This window comes from Leptonotus elevatus, chromosome 3 (assembly GCF_054856555.1).
Source record: "Leptonotus elevatus isolate MCC_2025b chromosome 3, RoL_Lele_1.0, whole genome shotgun sequence".
NCBI lineage: Eukaryota > Metazoa > Chordata > Actinopteri > Syngnathiformes > Syngnathidae > Leptonotus > Leptonotus elevatus.
Genome location: NC_141241.1, coordinates 21,480,433 through 21,508,221, shown reverse-complemented (window position 1 = coordinate 21,508,221; position 27,789 = coordinate 21,480,433). Strand labels below are relative to the sequence as shown.

At 38.4% G+C, this 27,789-nt stretch overlaps 2 protein-coding genes across 27 annotated transcripts in view; one reads left to right on the top strand and one right to left on the bottom strand.

The window, feature by feature from the left end:
• Positions 1-27,000, top strand: part of madd (MAP-kinase activating death domain) — a 48,682-nt gene extending 21,682 nt beyond the window's left edge. For 4 of the 26 annotated variants that reach the window (XM_086071850.1, XM_086071856.1, XM_086071848.1 and 1 more), the window contains 22 exons: positions 334-351; positions 2,190-2,249; positions 3,660-3,768; positions 5,454-5,640; positions 6,868-7,018; positions 7,234-7,437; positions 8,713-8,763; positions 10,559-10,662; positions 10,808-10,891; positions 11,137-11,295; positions 12,088-12,208; positions 12,401-12,463; positions 14,491-14,611; positions 14,904-15,009; positions 15,104-15,214; positions 15,284-15,391; positions 15,618-15,782; positions 16,378-16,450; positions 16,895-17,001; positions 21,423-21,492; positions 24,266-24,312; positions 25,616-27,000. In XM_086071850.1, the coding sequence (XP_085927976.1) occupies positions 334-351; positions 2,190-2,249; positions 3,660-3,768; positions 5,454-5,640; positions 6,868-7,018; positions 7,234-7,437; positions 8,713-8,763; positions 10,559-10,662; positions 10,808-10,891; positions 11,137-11,295; positions 12,088-12,208; positions 12,401-12,463; positions 14,491-14,611; positions 14,904-15,009; positions 15,104-15,214; positions 15,284-15,391; positions 15,618-15,782; positions 16,378-16,450; positions 16,895-17,001; positions 21,423-21,492; positions 24,266-24,312; positions 25,616-25,729 (2,333 nt within the window). In that variant the 3' untranslated portion in view covers positions 25,730-27,000. The remainder of the gene's footprint in view (positions 1-333; positions 352-2,189; positions 2,250-3,659; positions 3,769-5,453; positions 5,641-6,867; positions 7,019-7,233; positions 7,438-8,712; positions 8,764-10,558; positions 10,663-10,807; positions 10,892-11,136; positions 11,296-12,087; positions 12,209-12,400; positions 12,464-14,490; positions 14,612-14,903; positions 15,010-15,103; positions 15,215-15,283; positions 15,392-15,617; positions 15,783-16,377; positions 16,451-16,894; positions 17,002-21,422; positions 21,493-24,265; positions 24,313-25,615) is intronic. The other 22 variants (XM_086071857.1, XM_086071854.1, XM_086071863.1 and 19 more) reach the window with 15 other exon arrangements.
• A 45-nt stretch (positions 27,001-27,045) lies between these two features.
• Positions 27,046-27,789, bottom strand: part of bbox1 (butyrobetaine (gamma), 2-oxoglutarate dioxygenase (gamma-butyrobetaine hydroxylase) 1) — a 32,946-nt gene continuing 32,202 nt past the window's right edge. Inside the window, exon 7 of the mRNA XM_086071872.1 lies at positions 27,046-27,776. Within this exon, the coding sequence (XP_085927998.1) occupies positions 27,625-27,776 (152 nt within the window). The 3' untranslated portion in view covers positions 27,046-27,624. The remainder of the gene's footprint in view (positions 27,777-27,789) is intronic.

Sequence of the window (27,789 nt, the reverse complement as noted above, 5' to 3'; positions counted from 1 at the left end):
TTTGAATAAAAGATTTAAAAGGGTGTTTATTGTAAATAATTTATTTTTATATTATGAGTTTTATTTGGATCTGTGGTTAAATAGTTGTTTGCCTCAATAGCCATTCGTTGGCCATTATGATTGGACAAAGCCAACTGATAATGTATTTTCTGTCCCAAAGATGAAATTACTTTTAGAAGAATATAAATTCTGTTGAGGTTGGGTTTTCCAACTGAGAGAAAAAACAGGTGTAGCATGGTGCTCAATAGCTCCAATTCATGTGGAATAGCTGCCATAGAAAATGCTTTGTTCCTTTTCATTATGGTGTGTTTGTGTTTTATCTTTGTTGTCCAGATGCACCTGACAGCCCGGGTATGTCATGTCTGTAGTGTTAGTTTGCATTTTCCCTTTCCTCTTAGAAGGCCCATACCTATCTTGGTTTGTCAGTGTAGGACTAAGATAGAAGACCCTGTGGTGTGCTGATTATCCACACCTTCCTATTCCTTCCATATTGACTGGTGGTGGTGGTCTACTGGTCTTATTGATAACAGTTAACCCTCAACATAGCCATTTAGAGGTGCACATAGTCAAGGCATTTATTTTGTGAATGGCACTATTTATGCTGAGACAGTTAGATATTTGCCAGCTACATTATTCCCCCACATATTGGTGATTGGCTGCTTGCATAATTTTTTTTTTAATGTCCTACAATCACTACAAAACTCACCTATTCACTGTTTTTTGTGCTCAGGCAAAAGGCATAGAAATATTGCTTTGGCGACATCTTTGTGTCAAATAGTTAAGGGAGAATTATGGATTGCTTATTAGCTTTGCCCGCATCTTGGCGCCAAGGAACTACCGGTATATGAAAGTGAATTGAGGAGCTTCATATAGTGCTTTGTGCCCATATCGTAGCATCTGTAGGCAATTATACCGGTGTCGGTGCCAGATGGGATCGGGCTGCTGTAAATTATCCGGTTGACGTCAAACATTGAAAAGAAAATATTAAAGATGTAATTTAAATAACAAAAGGTATGGACTGAAATTGTAAAAACGTAAATACACCTAAGAATATAAAAACAATGTATATTGAATAAATAATAAAATAGATTAAATAAATGATAAATACACAAATTAATTTACGGAGATGGGACAAATATTATCAGTTTAGATTGCTAATGTGTTCCTGTTATAATTAAGACTGTTTTGTGATGTATTGTGATTTGTGAACAGCTAAAAAAGAAACCAAGCCAAAGTGAACACATCAGAGTGCGCATTTCTTTAGCGCTGCTGTACTGATGTCATCGGCAAGTGCGAAAGCGCGTCAATCTATTTTATTATTTCATCAATCTTAAAGTATTCTGCTTTTATATTCTTAGGTTTCTTTACGTTTTTACAATTTCAGTCCATACATTTTGTTATTTAAATGACATCTTTAATATTTTCTTTCCAATGTTTTGACGTTAACAGCATAATTTCCAGCCAATCCTGTAGCGTGACGTCATCGGTTGGCGACCCCAATAAAATCTGGCAGCCCAATCACATCTGGTACAGACACCGGTAAACCATTTTCAGGTCTTAGCCGATTATTGCTTTTTGGCAGGGTTCAAGCCTATCCTCCGCAAATAGCAGCGGAACACTGTACATCATCCGGCTAAGCTCCATTTGCCTTTGAATGACATTCATATTTTGGGAATTCACAGCGATTTGCCTATCAATACCACCTGAGACTATTCTTGTGTTTTGTCTTCCTGTGTTTTGTATGTGGCTCCCTAATATTTAGTGTTTCATCTTCATTTTAAGGTCACACTACATATTTGTCAAGATGACAAGTTAAATAATAAAGCTATTTTGAGTTTCCGGATGCTTTAGAGTTTTGTTCAATAGAGCATTAAATTGTAATTATCATCCAGTGTGTGCATACAGGTTTATACTGTAGTTTACACTTTACACCACATGTACAACACGTACATTGTGCAAATTCTACTTGCTGTGTTATCGAACATTTTCTGGGATGATATCATCATCAAGACATCATGGGCTATCTTGTATTTTTGTGGTTTTTTTTGCTAGTTTTCTTCTGTTTGGACTCATCTTATGTGTGCATGCATAATGTTTGTATGGGTTGATGTTCAGACTGGTTGTGACTGGGCCGGTATCCCCGTCTCTGTCCACACTTGGCAGTAACTAATTCTGGGTTTTGTGTGCAGTATTTGGGCTAAATTCTCTAATGGAGATAATATCAGAGGCCGGCCCAGGGAGCGGAGAAGGTGGGTTCTGCCCTTTTCCAGAGTGAGCCGCATGCTTCTCTAAGCCAGTCAACTACATCTCTCCACATCCTTTGCTCGTTTTTCCCCCTGTGTGCACCATCAAGGTTTCACTTTGTTGTCCCTTAGACTATTTTCACTTCACGCTGTGTATTTTATTTACTTAGCCATCAATCACAAACAGTTTAAAATTGTGGGGCGGATTGAAGCGAAGTACTCTGCAATAGATAACCACAGAGTACCAGCACCAAACACAGAACAGGATAGCGCAAAAACAACTTCACTACTCGCATGGTTCGTTCCCCCCGCCCCCCTGATTCTACTAACTCGATGAGGTTGGGCCTAATCATGCACATAGTAGCTACATTGTTATGCAGTTGCTAAACCTCGGGTACAGGACCACAGGTATTTAACAAAAAATAGAAACCTAGATTTTGCTTAGTTCAAGGTTGTTGAGCTATTTTGTATTTATTTCAGGAATATCATACTACTGATGCATTTTTTTGTTTATTGTGAGATTTTATGTACCGGTCCACACGAAAGCAAAGTCAATATACAGTTTGTGTTTTATATATTTATTCAGTTGATTTTGTGTTGGTTGTCTGGACTCATAGTTAGATATTTACTAATTGGAACATTATAAATTCCATCTTCTAAAATCAAATCAGTAAGATAAAACATGCAAACAGACACACATAATTCGCCATATCTACATACTTCACATTATGTAATCTTAAAGATGCATATATGCATAGCAGAAGCACAATTACACAAATATTTATTTTGGCTGATGTGGTATTCTGTATTGTATGAACAAATAATATGAGCTATGACTCACGGCTCACGCTTGATGCTTGCCTTTGTCAATTCTGCAGTGGTTTGTACTCAAAGCATGATTGACAACCCTTTGAAAGACATCAACCACATTGCGGCAGTTCAATTGACTCAGCTTGTGCTCTTTTGTTTTCTAGCTGTATTGAATTTAGCAGTCCATCCTCCTTTTCTGTTGGGCATGTAATTGCTGACATCGTTTCTACACAGAATAGCTTTGGTCTCATATACACATACAGTATGCTCCAATCCAATGTAATGCCACCACCCAAAGCAGAATTTAGCTCTCCTCCTCCTGTGCGCGTGTCTATTTTATGCTTGTTTGTTTTACCCTTCCACTCTCCTGTTGTAGTGTTGCTCTTGCAGCTTCAGTTGTAGACAATAGTTGACAGCAGATTACTAGTTGTGTTGCTTCTCTAGTGATGGAGTGGAAAAAATCAGCTACTTAAAAACGCTGCTGTTCTGGTACAAATGTGCCTACCCCGACTTCCTTTGAGTTTGACCTTCTGTGCAAGTTTGTGGTCCTATTTTGATGGTTAACTTTAGTGTTTCAAGATTGAATTGTGTTCCTTTCCTTAATAGGCGCACGGGCACCTCGGGCACTTGTGGACCAGAAGTCTTCTGTAATCAAGCACAGCCCAACGGTGAAGAGAGAATCACCCTCTCCTCAGGGTCGAATCAATAATACGAGGTATTCTTTAAAATATGCACACTTCATCATAAAAGTATTACAAACCCACTTTCAATATTGTTATGTTTGTTAATGAACAAGATCCTTTACATACAATGGTGTTCAAAATTATCAACCCCAACTGTGGTGAAGTGTTTTAGCAAGTTAGACATTTTTTTTATTATTATCTTGTTTCTAATCAGATTAAATAAGGGTCTGTACAACGAACAAATGCAACTTAAATGAACACAATGCTTTTTGTAATATACCAATAAATGTTGTTTTTGTGATTTCCTCATTGACAAAATTATTCAACCTTTAGTCACATTTGTACTTAAGTTGTACAACCCACTTTGGGATTAGTAACATATTTCAGATGTGAAACATATCTTGACGCCAAGGTTCTTGCAGCCATTTACAGGTATGGGCAAAGGTCTCCAGATCTTTCATCTTATTGGGGCTTGTGTGCTTCAACTGTCTTCTTCACGTCCCGCCAGAGATTCACTGTTGTTGTATTTATGTGGGGCGATGGCCACTTACGATAGATTTGGAGGTATGATTAATGGAATTGTTGTCCTGTTGAAAGGTCCAACATCTCCCAAGCTTCAACTTTATCATTGACTGACTAAACACATTTACACCCAAGATCTCCTGATAGATCATTGAATTCATGGTACCGTGCAAGCGGTCGAGATTCCCTATATCCAAAGAAGCAGAACAGCCACAGATGATGACTGTTCCCACGCTTTGGGTCACAGTTGGTCGGGTGCACTTTTCTAAGTTTTCTCAGTTGGTCAGGTGCACTTTTCTTTATAAGCCTTGTTCTACCTTCTCCAGACAAGTTGTTGATGCATAGGCCCAAAGAGTTCAAATTTTGTCTGGTCGCCCCAGAGAATAGTTTTTCACAACCTTTGTGGTTTGTCCATGTGGTTGTTGGCCTACTGAAGTTGACTCTTCTTGTAATTTGAAGTCAGTAGGGTGAGCACCTGCGAGTTCTAGCATGGAAGCCTTGAGCTCACACTGTACACCTTTTGGTTTGGGTAGAAAACTGAGTACCTCCCTCTGACAAGTGCTATCATAGTTCCTCAGATGTCATCCGGGATATTTTTTCCCAACAATGGGTTTCAGATATTGAACAGCAGTCACGGACAGCATCCACTTTCTGCCATGCCCAGGTAGCGTTTCTACTTTTATCTATAAAATTGCCAATTATGCTTCTAGTTTTCTCTTGAAATATTTAATGTATTTCTTATCATTTTATTCATATCATTGCTTATGAAGAGAAATAAGTTATATGGCCTCTTCTCTTGACCATTCCCTGGACTTCTGTCTGGAAAGAGGAAGAGTATCACAGTCCTTTTAAATTTGCTTAATTGTTGACCATTAAGGTTCTGTTGGCACCTACTGGTGTTCTCAATACTTGATTAAATACAATTGCTTGAAACTCTGTTTTAAGTGCCAAGTGGTAATATTTAAGGGGTTGAATAATTTTTTCAGTAAGCAAATAACTTAAAAGGACATTTGTTTATTGCACATCCTATTGTTGTAATTTATGTTGTGTATTTGACAAGTTCTTATTTGATTTGATTATAAACAAGAAAAAAAGCAAATGTCAACATGCCTAAACCACTTTACTGCAGAGGGTACTGAATAATTTTGAACAACTGTATCTGTTGAATACATCTGAGCCTGTGCTATCAATACAGTGAAAACCAGCAGTTTTTGAAGGAGGTTGTGCAGAGTGTGCTGGATGGACAAGGTGTCGGCTGGCTCAACATGAAAAAAGTGCGCCGCCTGCTGGAGAATGAGCAGCTCCGCATCTTTGTGCTGAGTAAACTTAACAAAGCCAGCCAGACTGAGGAAGACTCCAGACAGGAGATCATACGAGATGTGGTAAGAAGATTGTTTCAACACCATCATGGGGTTTTTGTTGGTGTGATACCATTTAACAAAAATTGCTTCTTTTTTTTTCATTACTAGATTTCTATATTTCATGTTTCATCACAATATTGGTTGTTGATGCTTTCTTTTTCTTTCTTTCTTTCTCTTTCCTTCTTTCTTTCTTTCTTTTTTCTTATTTATTTATTTTTTATTTTTCTTATTTCTTTATTAATTTTTAAAGTTTTTGGCTGATTTCAGTTTGCCAGGATATAAATATATATTTTAGCCTTAGACGCTTGTAATTAATACTATGATCGACGCCATTTAAATGTTAATCAACTCTACAAAACACTTTTTTTGTTCGTTTAACCCATTAAGGTCTAAAACCTGGCAAAACATGCCTCCAAAAACGAAAACCTGAAGTTTTCCTAAAAATTCTATAAAATTGTCTATGCCTACTAAATAATTGATATCTCAGCTCCTGAAGCAGATAGAAGCATAATTCCAAAAAAAATTCAGCGCTTACACCTGTGGCATTCACACAAACCTAAGTTTATTATTGTAAACCTTCAATATATATATATATATATATATATAATTATTATTATTTTTTTAAATCAACAAACAACTGTCGCATCTGCGGGTATATTTACCTTCACACTGGAGCGCAGTTGTAATAACCTCGGGAGATCGAGTGGTAATTATTCGTCATCTATTCCATTAGAAAGCCGTAAAAAAATGTCAACATCCTCATTGTCTATAAACATATTTCTTAATTGTATGTCACTGTCGACTCGTTACAATGACTCAAATTACTCCCGCGCCGTCGTCAATCGCGTCATTTATTTAATAACTCCCGCAATCCTGTGTCAGCCATAAATGCTCAAACAAATTCCAGGACAACCTACGTCACCCTCCCATGTATATTCTGATGCCTTTCATCGGCTAAAAGACCAAAAATGGGTCAAGATAAAACAAAATGACATATCTGCTCTCCCAGCTTTAAAGGGAGAAGAGCGCTGGAGTGCTCCCAGCTCTAAGGGTAGAAACGCAGTCATGCGCTCTTAATGATAAACATTTATCACCTTATTTATTTCAAGGTATTTTACTGAAAACCAACATAAAAACAGTATAACACACTGTAATGTGAATCATCTGTAATCACATCTCTTTTTGTTATGTTAAGAAGCAGTTCTTGCATGTGCTTGTGTATTTAATATGAATCATCTTTGTTTTTAGGAAGTGAACAGGAAGGTGTACAAGGGCATGCTGGACATATTGAAATGTACAGTATCCAGTTTGGAGCATTCCTACACAAATGCAGGCCTTGGAGGAATGGCCAGTGTTTTCAGTTTATTGGAGATAGCACGCACACATTATCAAACCAAAGGTAAGTATCACAGAGAATTGTTGTGGTTTTTCTTTGGATATTTTACTGGTAAATACAATTGATGTTCTAATTCTTAAAGATGTTTTGGCTAAAAAGCATGGATTTGTGCCATTAACAGCAACCAAAGCTTTTCACTTATCTAGCTAAACTAATAAACATTCCTCTAACTTTGGTGAACTTCGTTTGTGGCCCCTTTAATTTTGATAACTTGTTAGACCCTGAAAAGCGCAAGCGAAGCCCCACAGATAGCGCTGGCAGCCCGGGGAGTAAAGAGAGTCCTTCTGGTCGAATGGAGGCAGCCAGACCGCAAGGTCTTCTGACCATTCCTCACCTACAGCTGCCACATCACACAACGGGCAGAGGTTCCCGCCATTTTGACTCCCGGAGCCTGAACGAAGAGAACTTTATTGCCTCGATTGGTGTGTACACCACTCCAGCTTGGTTGCATGTGCACAGTGAGATTCCCCGAAAAGCTCATCAATCCCAGAACAAATTCCTCTCCCGTCTCCAACCATTCCCCCAAAAAGTTACATTCACGACAATGCAGGAGTTGCAATATTCCACACATTATTGTTAATTAAATTGGCTTTCAGGTTATTTGGACAATTCTATAAGCACCTAAGATTATGCAAATAGTGCTTTTTCACATTCATATGTCGACATGTATAAAAATAAACTTCAACATAAAATAACCATAAAAGTGTGCAATAGTAAAAGCAAATAATGTTTGGAATAGTGTGTAGCTCTGTGTCCCTGCTCGGATTGCGTTTGTCTTGCCTTCCCAAAACATTTGTGTCCCTGTTTGCCACCTCTCGAGGTCTGTCGTCAGCCTCTCAGCACCTTGAACGCATGTCTTTTGATTTTGTTTTTTCAATACCTAAATCTGCAGTAGTGGCCAAGGTCAACCAGTCATGGGCATCACTAGAAAAACGGCGGCTTGCTTGTGCCTTTACTGCAGATTCCTACAACACAAAAAAAAAAAAAGGAAGTTCCTTTTGCTCTCAGCATGGATTGTGGAAACAAACTCCCAGGAAACAGTCCCAGTTAACAACAAAATGGATGTATTTGAGTTTTCCAATGGCCAAAGCACAAAGTACAGTAATTGGTTTGAAATACGATTTTGTGGCAATTTTTTTTCTGGGCCTGTATACCGGGGACACAAGTAGCTTGACACCTCTTGCAACCTTGCAACCCTTCTCTTCCTGTTTAGAAGTTGCACCCTCAATTCTACAGAATGCTGTGAGATGTGCATCCCAGCTTTTGCGACTGCTTCCATTTCACCTTGTGGCTCGTCAGCCCCATCAACTACATTCCATGCTCTTCTCCAGTTAGACAATGTCTCGCTCTAATCTGTTTACTGGCGAGCCAGACCACTTCAGTTTATGTGAGCCAGAGCACATTCAGACGTTGGTGTGGCTCTCCAGGTGCTCTGCGTGTGTTGTAATGTTACCATTGTAGCTATCTCACATTATGGACACAACTTGAAAAGCTATGGCTGTTTTCATGTTGTTACGCAGCTACGTGCAAACATTACAAACATTATACTGACGTCATTCAATAGTGTCATATTTTTTCAAGTTTTATGTTTAACTTTATTTTATTTTGCTTTCAATGCTCATCCACCATACATACTTTTTCAACCTGCTCTCTGACTATCTGTCTTTCTCTCCTTGCTTGCAATGCATCTTGGGTAGAATTGTGGAGCAAGCACCAGGATAAGCAAAAATCTATGGAAAAACCACAGAGTAAGAAACTTCACACATCAAAAAAAGATTGGGGTATTAAGTTGTTGACTCTTTTCCCACCCCTCTCTGTCTTTTTATAGTCAACTATGTCTTTATCTCGGCATATAAAAGGGACTTAAAAGATGATGCATAGGCCATTAGTGTGATATAATATTGACTCGTAAAGTCATGCAGCACAACAGTTTATATACAGTGCGTTATTGAGACCATTTTAGTCAATTTCTTATGGTTTATTGTCTATAGTCTAGGCTTCATAAATCACATTGATGGTCTGAGCAATAGATATATTTGAATTCAAATTGAAGCCTGTTTTTCGCCACAATAATGGCAAATTCTATGCTATAGTTTCCAGGCTTAAGACACTTGAAGGCATTTATAATCTAAGACCTTGCATCAAAATTAGCATAAATACACATGCTGACCTTTCCTTCTCTTTATTCTTTCCAATGTCTTGCTTTTTTTTTCATTTTATTTTTTAGATATTACCGAAGCCGTTTGTAAATGTTTCATTTTTTAAAATTACTAAATGTGTCATATTTCGCTGAAGGTGACAGACTAATTACACTTATTGTTTCTCAGTTTGTCGGCATGCCTAACTGCCTGTGTCTGTGTGTTTTTGAGCCACATCGGCAGCACTGACAAGAGTTAATGTTGCGGTCTGTGATGGAGTGTTACACTGCTTCACGCTGTTGCAGTTTTGTTTTCATTTGTGATTGTTTTTCACAATTTACTGCACTTTGGGCCTGCTCCCTCCTTGCTTCAGTGTCTGAGCCTCTTGAAATTTCTTAATTTACACTTGAATGAATCTGTCAGTTTATGTACATTCACCAGTCACGTGAATTCACAATTACACAATTTAAGGAAGGGGTAGGGAACCCTGGTCCTCGAGAGCTACTGTCCTACCTGTTTTTGATGTCCCCCGCCTCCAAAACACCTGATTTAATGAACAGGATCGTTATCGGGCTTCTACAGAGCTTGCTGACGAGCTGATCATTTGGGTCAGCTGTGTTGGAGGAGGGAGACATCAAAAGCAGGCAGGACAGTGGCTCTCTAGGATTTGGGTTCCCTATCCCTGATTTAGTGCTTTCAATGATATCCATTTATTTTTTTTCGAGGGTGCTGTTCTTTTAAAAACAGCACCAAAAAAAAAATCATGTGTAAATGGAATTTATTTTGAGATTTCAGCTGAGTTCATAATTGAGCACAAATCACTGTAGCAAAAAATGGGAAGGAGGATTTAAATGATTGGCATCCTTTTATTTTTTACTTTGTATCAAATATTGTCCTCCTATTTCTCTAGAATGTTTGTACATTTTTTCACCATCTAACTCACTGATGCAACCCTGCACAGATTAATAAGCACCATAGAACATGGATGGTTGTGTAATTTTAAAAACAGTTTTAATTCAAGAAAAACAAATAGATCTAAAATCATGTATACATACATTTACCAAGTAAAGACCTATATTATACAAATATTTTGTGCCAAGAATATCCTTGAAATCCTAATATTGCCATGACATTCATGTCCCTGGTGAATGTAATAAAAACTCTGGACTCAAACAAAATAATGATGAACAGTGGAAGTTTTCATACCAGGTCAGCTTTATGTTCTGACCAGTAGCAGTTTATGCACCATAAAGTGCCAAAAGTTTGCATAAATGAAATGAAGAATTTCTATATTTTTGCTTGTGTTGTTGATGTGCAGTGCTGGCTTTTAATCGGGTGACTCGCAACAAGGTAAGATTGAGAAAGACTAATTGACCAAAAGTCTGACAGTTGTATTTGTCCTCAGGGGCTGAAGGAGCAAAGCAGCAGCGCCCCCAGGTGGCTGATGCAGAGGAGAAGAAATCTCAGATGAGTGCTGATAGTGGTCTCAGTGTCACCTCCGGATCTCAGGTTAGTGTATGCGGTGTACATAAACTTGAGTGAATAGAATCTATAATGATCGATAATAGAATGTTAGCCGGTGTAATCTGTGATGTTGCCTGACTGAAGTACACTGCTGTCATGACTGCTGATTTTTGTCTCCTCGTCTTTCTAGAAGAGTGACACAGAGTCTGTAACAAGTTCCGAACCTCCCATCTTAACAAGGAGTACCAGCCAAGACTCTGAGGCGAGCACAGTGGTAGGGCAGGACCAACTCAAATAGTGCATTTTGCCTTTGTCTTGTTTAGCTCTGTTTACTTTACATCCTAGATGACAGTTATGGATCAGCTGATCATTTATCCTATTTTGAGTAGTTGTCTACAAAATCTCTGATTTTGGAATGTTAAAAGAGTCATATGTAAAGATGGTAAACCCACACTAATCAATAACTAATAAAGTTGTCAACTACAGCATTTGAATGAATTTATTTTTGTGTGTCTGTAGATAAGTAATAGCTCTGGAGAGACTCTGGGTGCTGACAGTGACCTGAGCAGCACAGTGGGAGATGGCTTGGGTGGGAGAAGTGCTTTACATTTAGCCCAGTCCAGAGGGACCCTCTCTGACAGCGAGATTGAAACAAACCCTGCTACCAGCTCTGTGTTTGTAAGTTCAGGAATGATGGCTCAAATTCATTTTTGAGTCAAACATTTTGCCTTAATTTATTTTGATGTTTCTTCATTTTATGTGTATGTGTATTGTGTATGTTTGTGTAAAACCAAGATTGCAGTTAATGTAGTGCGAGCAGTTAGTCTTGCCCTCTGTAACAAAGAGTTGATTCTAGAAGACATCACTAATGGAAGTGGCTGGGATTACAGTACATTTGTTTTTATATATGCAAGGAAAATAGGAAGTAACCCACAAGTTTTGCATTTCTGTCAAACATTTGAAATCTTGGCAGAAACAGAGTTTAACAGTCTGGAAACTATTTTGATGTTATAGTATGAAATAGCGCCTGCCCATTTTTATTAGTAGTCATTTTTAACACATTACAACATATTTGTAAGAAATATGACATTAAAACAAATGGTCTGATTTCTGTTGAGTTAAATACCGAAGGACAACGTATTGTAAAACAGTCAAACAGTCTGTATCTTATATCTTTAATATTTTAAGCACATTTACTGTATGTACTGTGTATATTTTTGAGTCATTGGTTATCAGAATTTTATTTTGCAGAATATTAGAATCCGCCTCAAAGAAATTAATTTCAGTCATACCCTAGTTTGAAGCGAGTTCGGAAATCTAAATTTCCTCCCAATTCAATAAATTCTACCTCATCATAAAAACTGCTTTCAGTAACATCTGCAAGTATGATGCAAAACGATTAAAAAATAATAATAAATTAATGCAACCCACTTAAAATGACATTATTTTTGATAAAATGTGTTTTACCAGGGAAAGACACACACACTAAAACCCGGCGCTAAAGAACACGCATCTGCAACAGCAAAAGGGATGCCGACTCAGCCAATGGAGGACATCAGTATGAGGATCTATCTTTGTGAAGGGCTGATGGGTATGTTCAGTGTGTGTTGGAATCACTTCTTTCAATCTGATCATCCCTGTCCCTGTTTGTGTTCTCGTTGTTTGGTCTATACTCTTTTTGTTTAGTTTTTTTCCCTTTTCCATTAACACTTTTCAATAATGGCCTAACACCCTCCGCTTGTCTTCCCTCCCGCTTCTTTTTCCTCCTGGGAAAATCTTCCAGGCCGTGATAAGAGCTCCGTTTGGGATCAACTAGAGGATGCTGCCATGGAAACCTTTTCGCTAAGTAGGGCTTATCTCTGTGTGGCCGTTTTTCCTTTGTATAGGGTGCAAATGTTGTTGACCAAGTCTAGTGCTTAATTTAATAGCTGGTGTTCTGTGGCTTTCTCCACTTGATCACTTATCTTTAAATCAAAGCCATATGTTGTTTTTGATAAGGAACAGAAAGCTGTGAAGTATGATTGTCCTTTATACCTGTAGTTGTTGCACTCTAGCAATCCATATGTTCTCTTTCTCCTCCTTCTTACCCCTTAAGCTTCACTATGACAGATGCAAATTAATAATGTTGTAAAATGATTATTAAATCAATAATGAAAAACGTAAACTAATACAGTGGATCCCAGCAAACTTGTGGTTTCGGACCCGCAGATTTTCTTTCAACTTACAGTGCTGCTCAAAAGTTTGTGAACCTCCTTAAGCAATTTGGCCTTTCCAATTGTTTCAACCTGATTTTGTTGTTCAATCTGAACCATTACATTTTATATGAAATAACAGGTGTAGGTTTATCAATTCAATGCATTTTTTTTTTTTGTTTTTTTTTTTTATCAATTGTGTAGTCAAAACTTAATTAAAAAGAGTTTTTGGTCAATTCATGTCGGGGCAAAAGTAAGTAAACCCTGAGCTGCATTGCTTAAAACAAGCAGTCAAGTAGGATCAGGTAGGACAAATTGGTAGCTAAACTAACCACTGAAATGGACCAATGAAATGAGAGCTTTAGCGAAGAAACAAAACCACATCACCTTAGTCTCACCCAGGTGAACCCATACAAGTGAGGTCAGTCATGCTGAGAGGAAGAGAAATCTCAGGGGACCTCAGGAAGTGGGTAGCGACAGCACGTCTATCTGGGGAAAGCTATAAAGTCATCTAAAAAAATTGAGCTTCATCATTCCACTGTGAAGCAGATCATCTGCAACTAGAGAACACTGAAAATTACTACAATCCTGCCTAAAAGTGGACGACCTTCTAAAATATCAGCAAGAACCACAAGAAAAATGATAATTCGGGTAAAAAGCCAACTCGAACGTCACATCAAGGGATTTGCAGACCTCTTTTACTGCATCTGGGACACATGTGCATGCTTCAACAATAAGAAGAAAAGTCAATCGACAAGGCTTACATGGAAGGCTTGCTAGGTAGAAGCCTCTGCTTACAAAAAAGATCAAAGCTGCCCATCTCAACTTTGCAGAGATTACCTGGACAAACCAGCGTTTTTGGAAGTCCCTTCTGTGGACAGATGAGTTAAAAATTGAACTGTTTGGTCACAACTAAAACAGTCATGTTTGGTGAAAAGTCAACACTGCATACCAGCAAAAGAACCTTCACCCTACAGTGAAGCACGGGGGTGAGAATGTTAAGTTCTGGGCTGGCTTTTCATCCTCAGGACCTGGACAACTCCACATAGTCCAGGGAATCATGAATTCAGAGGAATATTGTGAAATCCTGGAACATAATGACAGAATGCTTATGCTTAGGCATCCACATATTTGCCTATGATATTGAAACATTCTGCAAAGTTTTTTCTGCTGAGTGAGAATGTGCATCTGCTTCCTCTACAGTAACTTCCAGAGGATACATGGGGTCGTTTGGTCACATGGTGTTCTGTTCTTACAACTCTATTACATGAATGTGTACATACATTGGAACACAGTCATTGTTACATTAAATAATTGTATGAAAAGTACCTTTAGGCTATAGTTATAAAATAAGCAGATGAGCAATAACTAAACGAGAGAACACATTTAAGACCTTTCCCTGTATGGTTGGCTTGCACACTGATAGGGGTGCAAATGAGTCTGTTGTGCGCCGTTCATAACCACAAAACATAGCCTATAGGTAAAAGGAAACTCCCCTGTATTCTCTTACCACCAGCCACCTATCCGAGCCACTTCGCAAAAAGCCAAAGGGTTAGACATGACACATAAAATGAGTTATTTGAACTTTGAACCGAGCCATGTGATTATCCATTGGTGACCATCCTGGAGAATGTGTCAGCATGGAGCTATGCATATTCTGAATGATGTGATGCTTTCGTAGGTAAGGAACGCTCCACGCTGTGGGATCAGGTGCAGTTCTGGGAGGATGCCTATTTGGATGCTGTCATGTTGGAGCGTGAGGGGATGGGATTGGACCAGGGACCTCAAGAGATGATTGACAGGTTTGAAAAGTTGAATACGGTATATAAGTTTTTGGCTTTTTGTTTTCTCCCCCAAGCTTGAATCAGGATTGATTTATGTTTTGATTGCTGATTATTTGTAGTTTGGTTAGCTAGTGAGCATGTTTCCAAATACCGCATAGCTGACTAGTTAAACCTTTGTGGAGGACTGCACTTCTGTGACTGCTATTTCACTACTGAATATAATTCTTGATAGAATTGCTGTGAGACATTAAACCAAATTTAGCAATCTTTCACAGTGAAGCAAAAGTATGTTACTGCTCTGTTTCAATAGATACTTGTCACTGGGAGAACATGACCGCAAGCGTCTGGAGGACGATGAGGACAAACTCCTGGCTACACTACTGCACAATATGATTGCATTCATGCTCATGATGAAAGTAAGAAACTATGCAGTATTTGCATCAGCGTGCATAATAGGTACGTTGATACCGTCTTACATTAAACATTTATTCCCCTTAAATGTTTTTCTAGGTGAGCAAAACTGACATCCGGAAGAAAGTGAGGCGCTTGATGGGCAAGTCCCACATTGGCCTTACTTACAGCCAAGAGATCAATGAGTTGCTGGACAAATTGACTCAAATGGTCAGCATTTGTCTCTTTTAATCTACTTTTTGAACTGTTGTGCATCACTTTTTCATGTTGTACTCTCAGAATGGCCGTGAGCTGTCTATCAGGCCCTGTGGAAGCCGTCATATTAAGAAGCAAACATTTGTTGTACATGCTGGTACTGATACCACTGGGGACATTTTTTTCATGGAGGTTTGCAAAGTCTTTAATGTTATGGTCTAATATTACATATCGTCGCTGCTATGTGAAAAACACTTATTTTTACGTTGTTGGGATGTCTGCATTCAGTTTCATCCCAAAAATAAAAAAATGAGGAAAAAAATGGACATAAGTGTTTTTTCACATAGCAGCGACGATATTGAACTTTTGCCTTGATTGTAAAGTATTATGTTTTACATTTCACTCATGAATGTCTCAGGTATGTGATGACTGCATAGTCCTTCGCAGCAACATTGGCACAGTGTACGAGCGCTGGTGGTACGAGAAACTTATCAACATGACTTACTGCCCCAAGACCAAGGTCTTATGTCTGTGGAGACGTAACGGCCAAGAGACTCAACTCAATAAGTTCTATACCAAAAAGGTAAATACAAGACGTTTTGAGCCCTCTATTTCATGTGTATAATATTTTTTCCCATTAAAACCCTGACGTATATGATCTGACACATGCATTGCACGGATAATCCATTAGAGGGCAGTATCACCCAGCTGATGGCTTTTCCAGCAACCTTGCAAGATCGCCCCAATAAGCAAAGTGCGCATTACGTTTGCGCTTGCATGAAAATCCAGTAAAACATTTTTTTACTTGCCCTCATTTGAATGGGGGAGATTAGAGTGATGAACGTGTTTGCGTAACTGAACACCTTAAAGCTTGCAAGCATTGTTTAAATGACTTTCAGCCTTAAATGACAAAACGACATGTGCACTTGGTGTCATTTTTAACTGTTCTAATTGAGTTTATAGGCAAAAACACCAAAGCTCCAGAAGACGGAAGTGTGAAAGTTGATTTAAATGAAAAAATATATATATATTATTTTGTTTGTTCAAAAGGACCAGTAAATACTCTTATTTACAAATAATCATAATTTTCTTTCATACATTTCATGGTTCAGGCTTTATTTAAGGATTTTTTTTTTTGTCTCCCCTTAAGATAAACTACTTTCCTCTCTGCTTTCTAGTGTCGTGAACTCTACTACTGTGTTAAAGATAGTATGGAAAGAGCTGCAGCCAGACAGCAAAGCTCCAAACCAGGTATGGGTATGTGTTTTCATAGTAGCTTGGATTTATGTGTGTGAGATGGCCCAGGTAGTACAGAAAAGAAGCATAGTTTGCACTAGTTTTTGTAAAAAAGCTCCCACTAGCTAGTCAATTCAGAAACAATCACCTAGTCCATGCAGAATAATGAACACACACAACAGTGTTTCCCACACCATGTTAATACTTGGGCGGGCCACACAAGTAAACTGGCCACCACCCAAGTAGATTTTAAGAAAATGTAATAAATAAAAATAAAATATATATACACTCAAGTAGATTTCAAATATGTGGGAAACACTGAACAATCTCAGATTCAGCTCATGAATCTTTGTTTTATGGTCAACATTTACAACCAGCCAAATGCAACTAAGCCTCTTAATTTTGTCTTTAAAACGTTTGAGTCCTAAATAGCTTTCAACTTTGTACTGATTTTGTTAGGTCCAGAGCTTGGTGGAGAGTTTCCTGTCCAAGATATGAAAACTGGTGAGGGAGGGTTGCTGCAGGTCACATTGGAAGGAATCAACCTGAAGTTCATGCACAGTCAGGTAAGTAGCACGTACCACCGCAGAAAGAGGCTTCATACCTCACTCAAGGGCATGAAAAGAAAACTCACTCATGGTAATGGAGTTTTCATCCCATCTTACTCAATGCCTTTCTGCTCACTACTTTGCATTTCCTTTCACGTTGTGACCGTCTTCCTCTAGTGTTACATGCTAACTAGCTAGCTAGTAGTCCAAAGGTAGTAATGTCTGGTAGAATGTTTGATTGGCCTCTTGTCATAGTAAGTCGATATTTTCCTTAGAGGAAGAACTTGTCTCTTGCGTTTTTTATTTATTTAGCTGTTTTCTTTTATGTTAGTGTGTTTGCCTGCATGCTTGCATTTCCCAAACAATATCAAGTATAAACACATCCCTCCTCATGTTTCTTTTCACATTTGGGAGATAAAACTTGTTCATTTACTGTGTGGGAGGAAATTAAGTGTTGATGTGTATGTTGTGCATCAGTGGTAAGACTGATGACCTTGATCAAAGACTTTTCATTAATAATTGGCTATTCAGTAGCAACCTGGACATTTTAAGTTTGGACCCTTAAACATTGTCATGTGTTGTCTTCATATCTACACAGATAGTGAGTTACAAATTAAAGGAGAAGCTTTCATAAAGCGCAATCAAAAAATATGGCGGCCTCTGCTACTTTTGCACCTGTTGCCAACGTCATGTGCAATTTGTTATAATGATTCACTATGCAATTTAGCTCCCGCTATTTGGGATTTAATAAAACAATCCTCCAATGACAGAACAAAGACAACGAAAACATCTTCATTTATAACAGCATCGTATCATATCTAGGGTGTTCTACATCATTAATATAGTTTAGTGTTATAATCCTGCATTCATTTTAAATACCAACTAATGCACATTTGGAAGGAACTACAATTTCTCGCTTATTCAGGCTGATTGATGCATTACCAATATTGACATTTTAAGTGGATGACTAGCTCTTTTGATTCGTCTCATAGATTATTACATAATCATTCATTCCGTGTCACTCTACACAAATGACCAGAACTTCCCCAGTGACACCTCTCCAATTTGCCTGGTTTTTATTCCATTAGTGCTTTATAATGTCAAAAGAAAGATTCCGGAGTTTGAGCCTCGTAGCGCAAACGGTTTTCGAGTTATATCCCTTAAAAGTTTGGGTGACACGCACACTTTTGGGATCTGGGAAAAAGGAAGGGGGGGGGGGGGGCAAGAAAAGGTTTCCCCCAGGTTTCAAGTGCTCGGGACACCATGGGGATAGTAAGTCTAGTGTATAATGGACTGCTGGTATTGTGTACAATGTACAAAAGGTTAATTTGCATGTAATTACACTGCGTTTTACATTGATATTATGCTTGTTTTAATCTGTATTTAATAATGTGGGTCTGTTTTTACTACCAGAAACATAATCAAAAGTTTTTATTGGATCCAAATGTTGATGAAAGGCAACTGTTGATGGGGTAAAAAAAAAAAAGAAGCTCATTCCGAACCTCTTGTGCCAACATGGCCAACCAGTGGCCTGAAGTCGGAGATCCGAAATTGTCATTTTGTCCCGTAGCTATATTTGGAGCCCACCTGTACCCCCACTAAAGGCCTGAGTGCCTTGAAACTCTCTAAATACATAGTAGAGTTCCCAAATATGATGATACATTAGTTGAAACCCCACCAGCACAAAACATTCCCAAGAAATAGACAGCCAAAATGTCATCAAAGTGTATTGCGTCATTTAAAAAAAATCCACTTTTAAAGGGTTCATATCCCTATAATATGCTATTTTAAGTGCAGATTCTGATAGGCAGGGCTAGAATACATACATATAGCAATTTGCAGGTCTGTACCTACCTTAAAACAAAAGATACGGGCCTCCAAATATGGTCCAAAATGTAGTATAATTCCCGGATCCCAAATTTGGGCGTCACCCAAACTTTTGAAGTAAACTCAAAAACCATTTGAGCTAAGAGGCTCAAACTCCGGATTATTCATTTTTTTTTTTTTTTTACATCATAAGGCACAATTGAACAGATGCCACTGGGGAGGGTGTGTGAATTGACCCATGTGTGTACTTACTACTGACATTCCAACAGTAAAAGCATTTCACAGATGAGATTGGAAAATGGGCATTTAAAAAAAAAAAAGATCTTTCTACATTATTTGAACTTTGAATTCAGTCTTTCAAATCGTTTGCTCTAGTTTTTTTCCCTCTAATTTGTCACTTGTTTTTTGTACCCAATGCTGATTTATCACAACAATTTTAAGGCTATGTTCACACTGCAGCTCAATTCCAATTCGTATGCCCGTTTGCGACATGTATCTTTTTTCATGCAGTGTGATCAGTACAATTCAATTTTTTTTTTTTCAAAATCCGACCCAGGCTTCTTTTGTATGTGGATATGAATCAGATATGTATGCGATGCGTCTGCACTGTGAACGCTCATTTGCACGCATCCGACCTATACATCATCAAAAGGCCAATATGCGCTCTGTCCTTTTTATTATTATTATTACCAATTGTTTGACTTTAGGGAATCTTAAAACCGAAATTTAATTCAGTTATACCTGCCCGTGTTCACATAACTTCACTCTGTCAATTGCGGGTGTTTTGTTTTTCACATTTAACGTCAATTTGTGAGTTGTACTATACGACGGCGTAATAGAGCCATGTATAAATTATTTTATTTTTTTAAAGGGCGGGGGAAATATTCTGAGAAAAAAACGTGTAAATTTGCCACTTTATAAAATGGCAAATTTGCAAGTTTAGAAAGTGGCAAATTTGCGAGAGAAAAAACTCAGAAAGTTACGAAAACTACACGTAACATACTACTCGACGGTTTGTGCCAGTACTTTTCGGTCGAGTTTCCAAATGAGATAGTGATTGCTCTAGCAGAGATTAACCATATGATGTTAAGCATTCGCTCTATGTAGCGTTTTGTACGGCCACTGGCCAGCGACAAAGACGCCTCACTTTGCGAAGGTCCACACCCGTACGATCAAACATTTAAGGTAATTTGCTAAAATGTATATTTACTTGTACATTTATGTTTCCAGAATTATTACACATTCATACATTTTAGTATTTTTTTTTGTACAAGTAGTTAAGTTAATGTGTCCAAGCTGCTGCTCTCCGTCATTCACTAGCATTTACCTAAAGCATGCTCGCATCTGATTGGTTAGTGTTGGTCAGCTGATAGGGGATTAGGAAGTGTTGTCGCTCTAGCTGTGGTCAATGACAAGTAAAGTTTAAATTTAAGAATGAATCCGTCTCCATCCTGCCATTACATTTTATAGACAGCGTCCCATTAACCACCAATGAATCCTCACATGATTAGCTACGCTACGTGTATTTCTCGTAAGTTTCTGAGTTTTTTTATCGCAATTTTGCCACTAAAAATATATATTTATACGTAGCCATAATACACAGTCGTAGTATTAAGTCCCTCCTTTACCGAACCATCATGTAAACAAAAATTTTAAAAAAATAAAAATATCTATAAATACACATGAAAATACGCCGCTCGCATTGAATGTTGAAACATGAAACAATTTGAGCAAGCACAGGCTGTTGCTCTTTGACCGTCAGAGGTGAAGCAAGCGGCGGTCAATGAGTGCCCTCATGAATTTGTTGTGCTTGTGTGAGCGTGCGGTGCCAGCCCTTGTTGCTGGAGGAGGAGGCATGGAGGGCTCTGGGGGATGCAAAGCAAAAGGTGAAGCCAGCTTTTTAACAGCCCAGTCAAATGGTTGCTCCGTTTTTTGTCTCCATAACAGTTAGGGTGCCGCCTTGGCTGCGTTCTTGACTAGGTTCTGTATGAATCTCCTGTGGACAATGCCCCACCCAGAGTGTCGTCGAGTGTTTGTGCTCTTCTGTCCGATAATAATCCAAACCATTTCTCTCCCATGCTTTCTCCCCCTGCAAGGAGCGGAAGGTACACAACCTCTGCTGTGTTTGCTTCTTAGCAGTAACATTTTATGGGTTCCTTTTTCTTTTCTATTGTTGTTGTTGTTGTTTTTCTATCCTGTGTCCTTTTCTCTTTGATATGAAAATTCCATGTATGCATCAATGGGCCACATTGCTTCTAATGAATACCGTTCTGTTACCTTTTCAACCCGATTGATGATTTGATCTCTGATGTGACTTGCAATTCCATCATCAAGTCGTTTTTAGCTTTGAACAGTCCCATTGCATTTAACCGTTGCCCATGTATCATGGAAACTTCTCATATTGTGCTTCATTATTATTTTTCTCTTCTGTTGCTGTTAAAAGCTTTGCATTCCACATGTAGCTTTTTTAATTTACCTTTCATACTGAATAAGGCAAGTTTTAACCTGTTTTTTATTTATTTATATGAACTTTGAACTTTCATCCAGCCAGTATTGTTAAGTTAATAATGTTCTGTCTTGTGTTGTTTTTTTGTTTGTTGTTGTTTTTTTAGGTTTTCATAGAGCTGAGTCACATAAAAAAGTGCAATACAGTGAAGGGAGTCTTTGTCCTGGAGGAATTTGGTAATTACACCATCTATTGATTGTAGGCCTGTACTTGGCGCGGCAGTAACTCAGCTTCATGGCAAAAAGCTAATAAGGTTTCACTAAGCTGAATGTGAGCAGTGGACTCGTGGACACAAAAATGGTGCGCAACTGGACTAGGGAGCAAAATAGGATTCATTCTGAATTATTATTAGAAATAAACAATGTATTATCAATCAATACTTGATCAATGCTAAATGGTTCATTGTAAAAGTGCACAGTAGATGTGGTAGAGTACATTTTACTCTATAAAGAGTCTATTTTGTCTCACTCTAAAAAGAGTCAAATTTACACTTGGAAGAGTGTAAAATTTACTCAAAGTTGTTTTTAATGTGTATGAGAGAATTTGCCTATCCCGTGAAAAAATCCTATTAAAGATTTTTCACTCCAAAAAATTGCACGGAAGAGGATTAGGGCCTGTGAAGAGAAAAAAAGGTTGGCAGGATTCTGACTATCTCAGAATTCTGACTTTAAAGTCAAAATCCTGCCAACCCTTTTCCCCTCCCTCTTCACGGGCTCTAATCATCTTCCGTGATTTTGAAAGGAGAAATTTTGACTACATTTGAAGTAACATCACTTAAGGGTTGAGGAACAAACCCACAATTTTGGGTTGGGATCTACTCCCTGTGTCTCCTACTGTGTGTTAGTATATCGCTCGTGTCAGCTGGAGTCTTCATACCAAAAACGATGGTCTGATTTTGGATATTAGCAAGCAGTAATAGCTCAGGTGGTAGAGTGGCCGTCTCCCAAACTGAAGGTCGTGAGTTTGTTCATCAAACCCTGTGTAACTTTTTTTTTTTAAATAAACTAGTAAACTGTACTCCCAAAAAATCATTTTAAAATGTACTATGAAAAAAAAAAACGTTACTATGTTTTTATCATAGAATAGGACAATTCTCTTGTGCATAGTAAAAAAGGCTTTAAGTAAAATTTACGCTGAATATTTTTACTCTCTTCCAAGTGTAAATTTTACTCTGTTTAGAGTGGGACCAAATAGACTCTGTTTATAGTAAAATGTACTCTGCAAAGTTTACTGTGTACTTACATATAAAATATATTGATTTTGTGGTAAGATTACTATTTAATCTATTTTAGGCTGTGATAAACGCTGCACAAAAAAAAAAAAAGTACCCTTAATTAAAACTCCAGCAGATGTTTCTAAGAATGGGAAAGCAGGGAGTTAGCATATACACAGTAAATTTCGTAGAGTAGGTTTTACTCTAGAGAGACTATATTCGGTCCCACTCTAAACAGAGTAAAAAACTTTTACACTTGGAAGAGAGTAAAATACTAAAAAAAAAACATCAACAATCAAACGCTCAAGAGTTGAGGATCGATCCCACAACCTTCAGCATGGAAGACTATGGCTATGGCTAAGGCTATGCTAGACTTATTGGTAGCTAACATATTGCCGATGTGTCCCAAAAATGGAGGTAACGAGGATTCCACCTGACACCTGCGATATATTGACACCAAATAGGAGTGGCCTGTGTCAGTGGTTAGGTTGGCTGTTCTGTGATTGTTCCTCAACTGCTGAGTTTTTTTCTTTTTTGTGTGAATATTTGACTCTTTTCCGAGTATGACGTTTAGACTTGGACGAATATAGTCTTTTCCAGAGAAAAATGTACTGCGTGTTAGTATTTAGTACTGAAATGAATGACTGTAGTTATAAAGACGTCTCTTTAGTCTTTACGTCTTCCACCCCAATTGATTGAATACGGCATTTAGCTTAATTCCTGCGCCTCAACGCAGACGTAAGTGGAAACGATGTAGTTTCCCGATTTTAGTTCGAGGATAGTATTGTCTGAATGTCAGCGAATGGTGGAGTAAACCACATATGAGTTGCCCTTATTATTGATATGGGTCCAGGTTTACTGAACGCACGAAGAGGCTACTACGTAGGTTAGTGTTGTGAGCAGCAGGCAGAGAAATAGGAAATCGTTTGCGACGGTTGAACTGAAGCGCCAGGCTGAGTTACTGCTGTGTCTCTGTGCTGATTTTGTAATGTTGCCCTCATCTTTGCCACTATGAAAACCTTCATTCTCCAGCAGGTAAAGTGTTGTCACCTTTTTATATCCCGACAATTTATGCACACACCATCTGTGTTCTTTCGACTCCTTCATTTTCCTGTCCTGTGCTGCCCTCATGAGTTGTGTTTCATTTTTGGGAGATGGCCCCCGGACTCCGTCTCTCATTGGCCATTTACACCGCAGCAAGGGCAGAGCGTCCTAAGCTGTGTTTTGTTGTTTTGGTTTTGATTTTGAGGGGGCCGGGAGAAGAGGTTTAACATGTCCTTCATTTGTTCAGCCTCCTCTTCTCTGCTATGGGTTCAGTTACTAATGAAAAGTCAAAATGTGTTGGGCACCGCGTAGCTGCTTCTTCGTCATGTCCTGTCACATTCATTTCATTGGGGTAGAGAGAAAAGTTGGCTTATTGAAGTAGCTCTTTGCAAAGTCACATTATTTTGGGGGGGCTGTGTTTTGTCCTTAACAGTCAAAAGTGGAGATTTATTATAGTTTATATTTAATTACACGTACACACACACAAAGCACATTTACGGTAATTGGTTAAAAAAAAAAAAAAAGTTTTTTTATTTTTGTTCATTTTTGACTGATGAGGGGACATCACAACCTATTTTGAAGCCATGTTCAGATTTGACTTCTTTAACACCCCCCAAAAAAAAACATACAAAGAAAGTGACTCAAGTTCTTGCTGCCCTTGAATTTCTCTTCTGTCTCTTGCATCGGCATAGTTCCTGAAACTAAAGAAGTGGTGATCCATAAGTACAAGACCCCCATGGTGAGTGAGTCTTCATCAGTGTGCCAGCGCAACACTGCGCCTCTCAAGTCACACGATACTGAAAGTAAACCTTGAAGATTACAATGTCAATTAGTCGTGGCCAGTCACACTTGCGCCTTTTGCAGTGGAGCCCAGCTATTTGCGGGCGGGCGGCCCGGCCCGTGAATAGTATAATTGATGCCCGTTGAATTGCATTGAAGGAATTTAATGACATTTTTTCAACCCCCCAAATTCTTCATAAAACGGTCATAAACCTCCAATATGTGCTTTCACTGAATTAGGGTTGTTGTTTTTTTTTTTTTTTACAATTTATCTACATGTTATTTAATTTATTTATTTTTTGAGCATCTAGGGGCTATATTAAGCATTTCTTCCCCATGTGAAATTGTCTTTCTTTTTTTCTTTTCCTTTTTGTCTTTCTTTTTGTCTTTCTTTCTTTTTGTCTTTTTTTCCCTTCTTTTTGTCTTTTTTTCCCTTCTTTTTGTCTTTCTTTCTATCTTTTTTCTTTGTCTTTCTTTCTTCTTTTGTTTTCTTTTTTCCTTCTTTTTGTCTTTTTTTCTTTCTTTCTGTTTCTTTTTGTCTTTCTTTCTATCTTTTTTTCTTTGTCTTTCTTTCTTCTTTTGTTGTATTTTTTCCTTCTTTTTTTCTTTCTTTCTTTCTATCTGTCTTTTTGTCTTTTTTCCTTCTTTTTTCTGTCTTTCTATCTTTTTTTCTTTGTCTTTCTTTCTTCTTTTGTTTTCTTTTTTCCTTCTTTTTGTCTTTTTTCCTTCTTTTTTCTTTCTTTCTTTCTATCTTTCTATCTTTTTTTCTTTATTTTTTGAGCATGGATTGGGGCATTATTAAGCATTTCCTCCCCATGTGAAATTAGGAATTTTCTTTTCTTTTTCTTTTTTTGAGCACGTATAAGGGCATTATTAAGCATGGCCTAGAATAGAATTTAATCCAATAGTGTTTCATTCATTTTAATTAGATTTAATTCTGTCATTAAAGTATGTTTATGAAGTATATATAGTGTAATATTTTTTTATGTAAAAAAATGGGGGCGGGGGGTGTTCAGGAAACAAATTAAACTCTCATCTCAAGGCACAACTGTAATCATTTTTATTGTCGCATAAAACGACTTTGAGTTAAAGAACGGAGGAATGTCACCGTTTGTTGATGTCAACAAGAGCCCATTTCCTTGAAAAGGATTCTCATCAGAGTAGTAAAAATGATGATTTCCATTTCCAAGGATGTCAGCTGTGATTCCTGATTGGGCAGGTGTCTTATTTCCACCTAACCTGCTCCTCCTGATGTTGTGCAGGCACATCAGATCTGTTACTCGGTCCTCTGCCTTTTCTCCTACGTGGCAGCTGTGAAGGGGAAGGAGACGGACGGAAAAGCCAAGATTCTATCGCCACGACCCCTCCCGAGCTAATGCACCCCCATGTAACCCCCCCCCCCCCCAATGTGCCTCTACTTGAGTTCCAACCCTACAGACAATCCCTCAGTGACATGGAAGCACACCAATCAGTGTAAATATATTGGCTTGTTTTCGCTCCTCAGTGCTCTGTGATGTCGTGTAAATACTCGTCCACAAGGAGGTTTGTCCTCGCCTTGTCTTCTTCTGCTCCGCCATCAGGTGTTCTTTAGAACCGAGTGCATGCGGGTCCCATGCGCACAGCCCTCCCCCCCTTCGAAACTTATTGTGATCGTGTGCTTATTTACTGTGACGTGTGACGAACGTGTTCTCGTTCCTAGCTCAGTCGGTCGGACTGATTTGCTGTTCTAGTTCCACCTCATTTGTGCTCTGCTGTTGATCAATAGCATGCTACTATGACCATTCAGGAATAAATATTATATATATTTACATATATAGTATTTATTTAATATATGCATATTGCTGTATTTTTCTGAAAATAAATGCCCCTAAATGTTGAATTGCCTAAATGTGCAATGCTAAGTTGTTAGCCATTTCTTATCTGGCTTTCACAGGGTGAACAATGTCAGTGAGAACGAAAAAATTGTTTTTCTTCTTTTCTGTCGATTGACTGTGATACGATGTCAGCGTGACGTGATTGTTTGTCTCGTCAGTGTGAACTGTGTAATCATTCATGTAGAAAAGCGCTCCATAAAATGATGAATGTGACCCTCAAAGTCGACTCGCATCAACCCCCGTTAGTTAGTGTGTCGACGCAAGCCATTAGAATTCAGGCAGACCTCAGTAGTAGATTTGCAATTTTGGCCTTGGAGTTAAGGGTTATCACGTGGCCACATTGCAGCCGAGAGAGCGATCGATACTTCATTTCATTCTTCCACAAAGGAAGTTCACTCATCGCTAATCATAAATACTGATGGAAGTGTGACAGCGTTTTCTGAAATGTGTTCATAGTAAGGATTCTGATTGCTCAACTTCAATTTTTTGTGTGTGCGTGTTCAGTTGTCCACATCCAGCAATACATTGGTCCAAGCCTGTATTTTTAGCCATAAAGTGTATACAAGTGAATAAATTCCACTAATTCCACCTCATCTATCACAATAAAGCCTGAGTCCAAAATTCAGTGTGGGACTTGGACGCCGCTGTTTGGCATCGCGTTGACTGGCTACTGTCTTGTGAGGAAAGAAATGCCAAGTGTGCGTATTGTAGTAATTGGCGTATTTATGAACTATGTACAGCTTTAGCCATCTAATAAAGTGGTCCAAAACGGAGCCCCGTCTTTTTGATTCTTTGGAAAAACGTCATTGGACGCAAAGTGCTGAAATATTGTTTTATTGTAGATGCAGTAAAACAAACACTTGGTGTTGATTTACTTACAACTTTGGCTCCACAGTGAGCATGTCTTTGATTTAAGACAAGTGGAAAAGGATCAAAGGCACATCATACATCCAAAAATGATCAACCAAATTCATCATTGAGCTTAATTTACTGTATTACATAAAAATAAATAACATGTCAGGCGGAAGGGAAAGGCTCTTTGCATTTGATTGGAAGAACAGATTTTATATACATTAAAAATGAGTAGAAAACCCCACCTGGTGGGATATGGCAAAACGTGGTTGGAGATTTAAGCTCTGTGGTGATTAGTTTAATGTTCATGTGAAGCCTCCAGAGGGAGAACCATTTCAAAAGGAAAAACAAATACTTGGAATAAAAAATCGCTTCATACTTGAACAAATTATTCACTTTGAAAATATTTTTCTAGACGTCCTTTTAAAAGTTTGATAAAATCTGAGTTTATAAATAATTGCATTGGCATGTTGCACTGAAGTTTAGAGAATGAAACTCAAAGCTCCTTTTAACTGTCATTATTCGTGGCGTGACCGTGGGTCGGCCTAGTTGACGGAGCTGCGGAGTACTCTGAGGCGGGACATGACTTCATCCCAGTCCAGGTAGGCGCCCTCCAGGTGTCGCACCCTTTCCGTGTTGCTGACGTAGCTCTTCCGGCCGTGCAACAGGCGCCAGTTGTCGAACGTCACCATGTCGCCTGGAATGCAAAC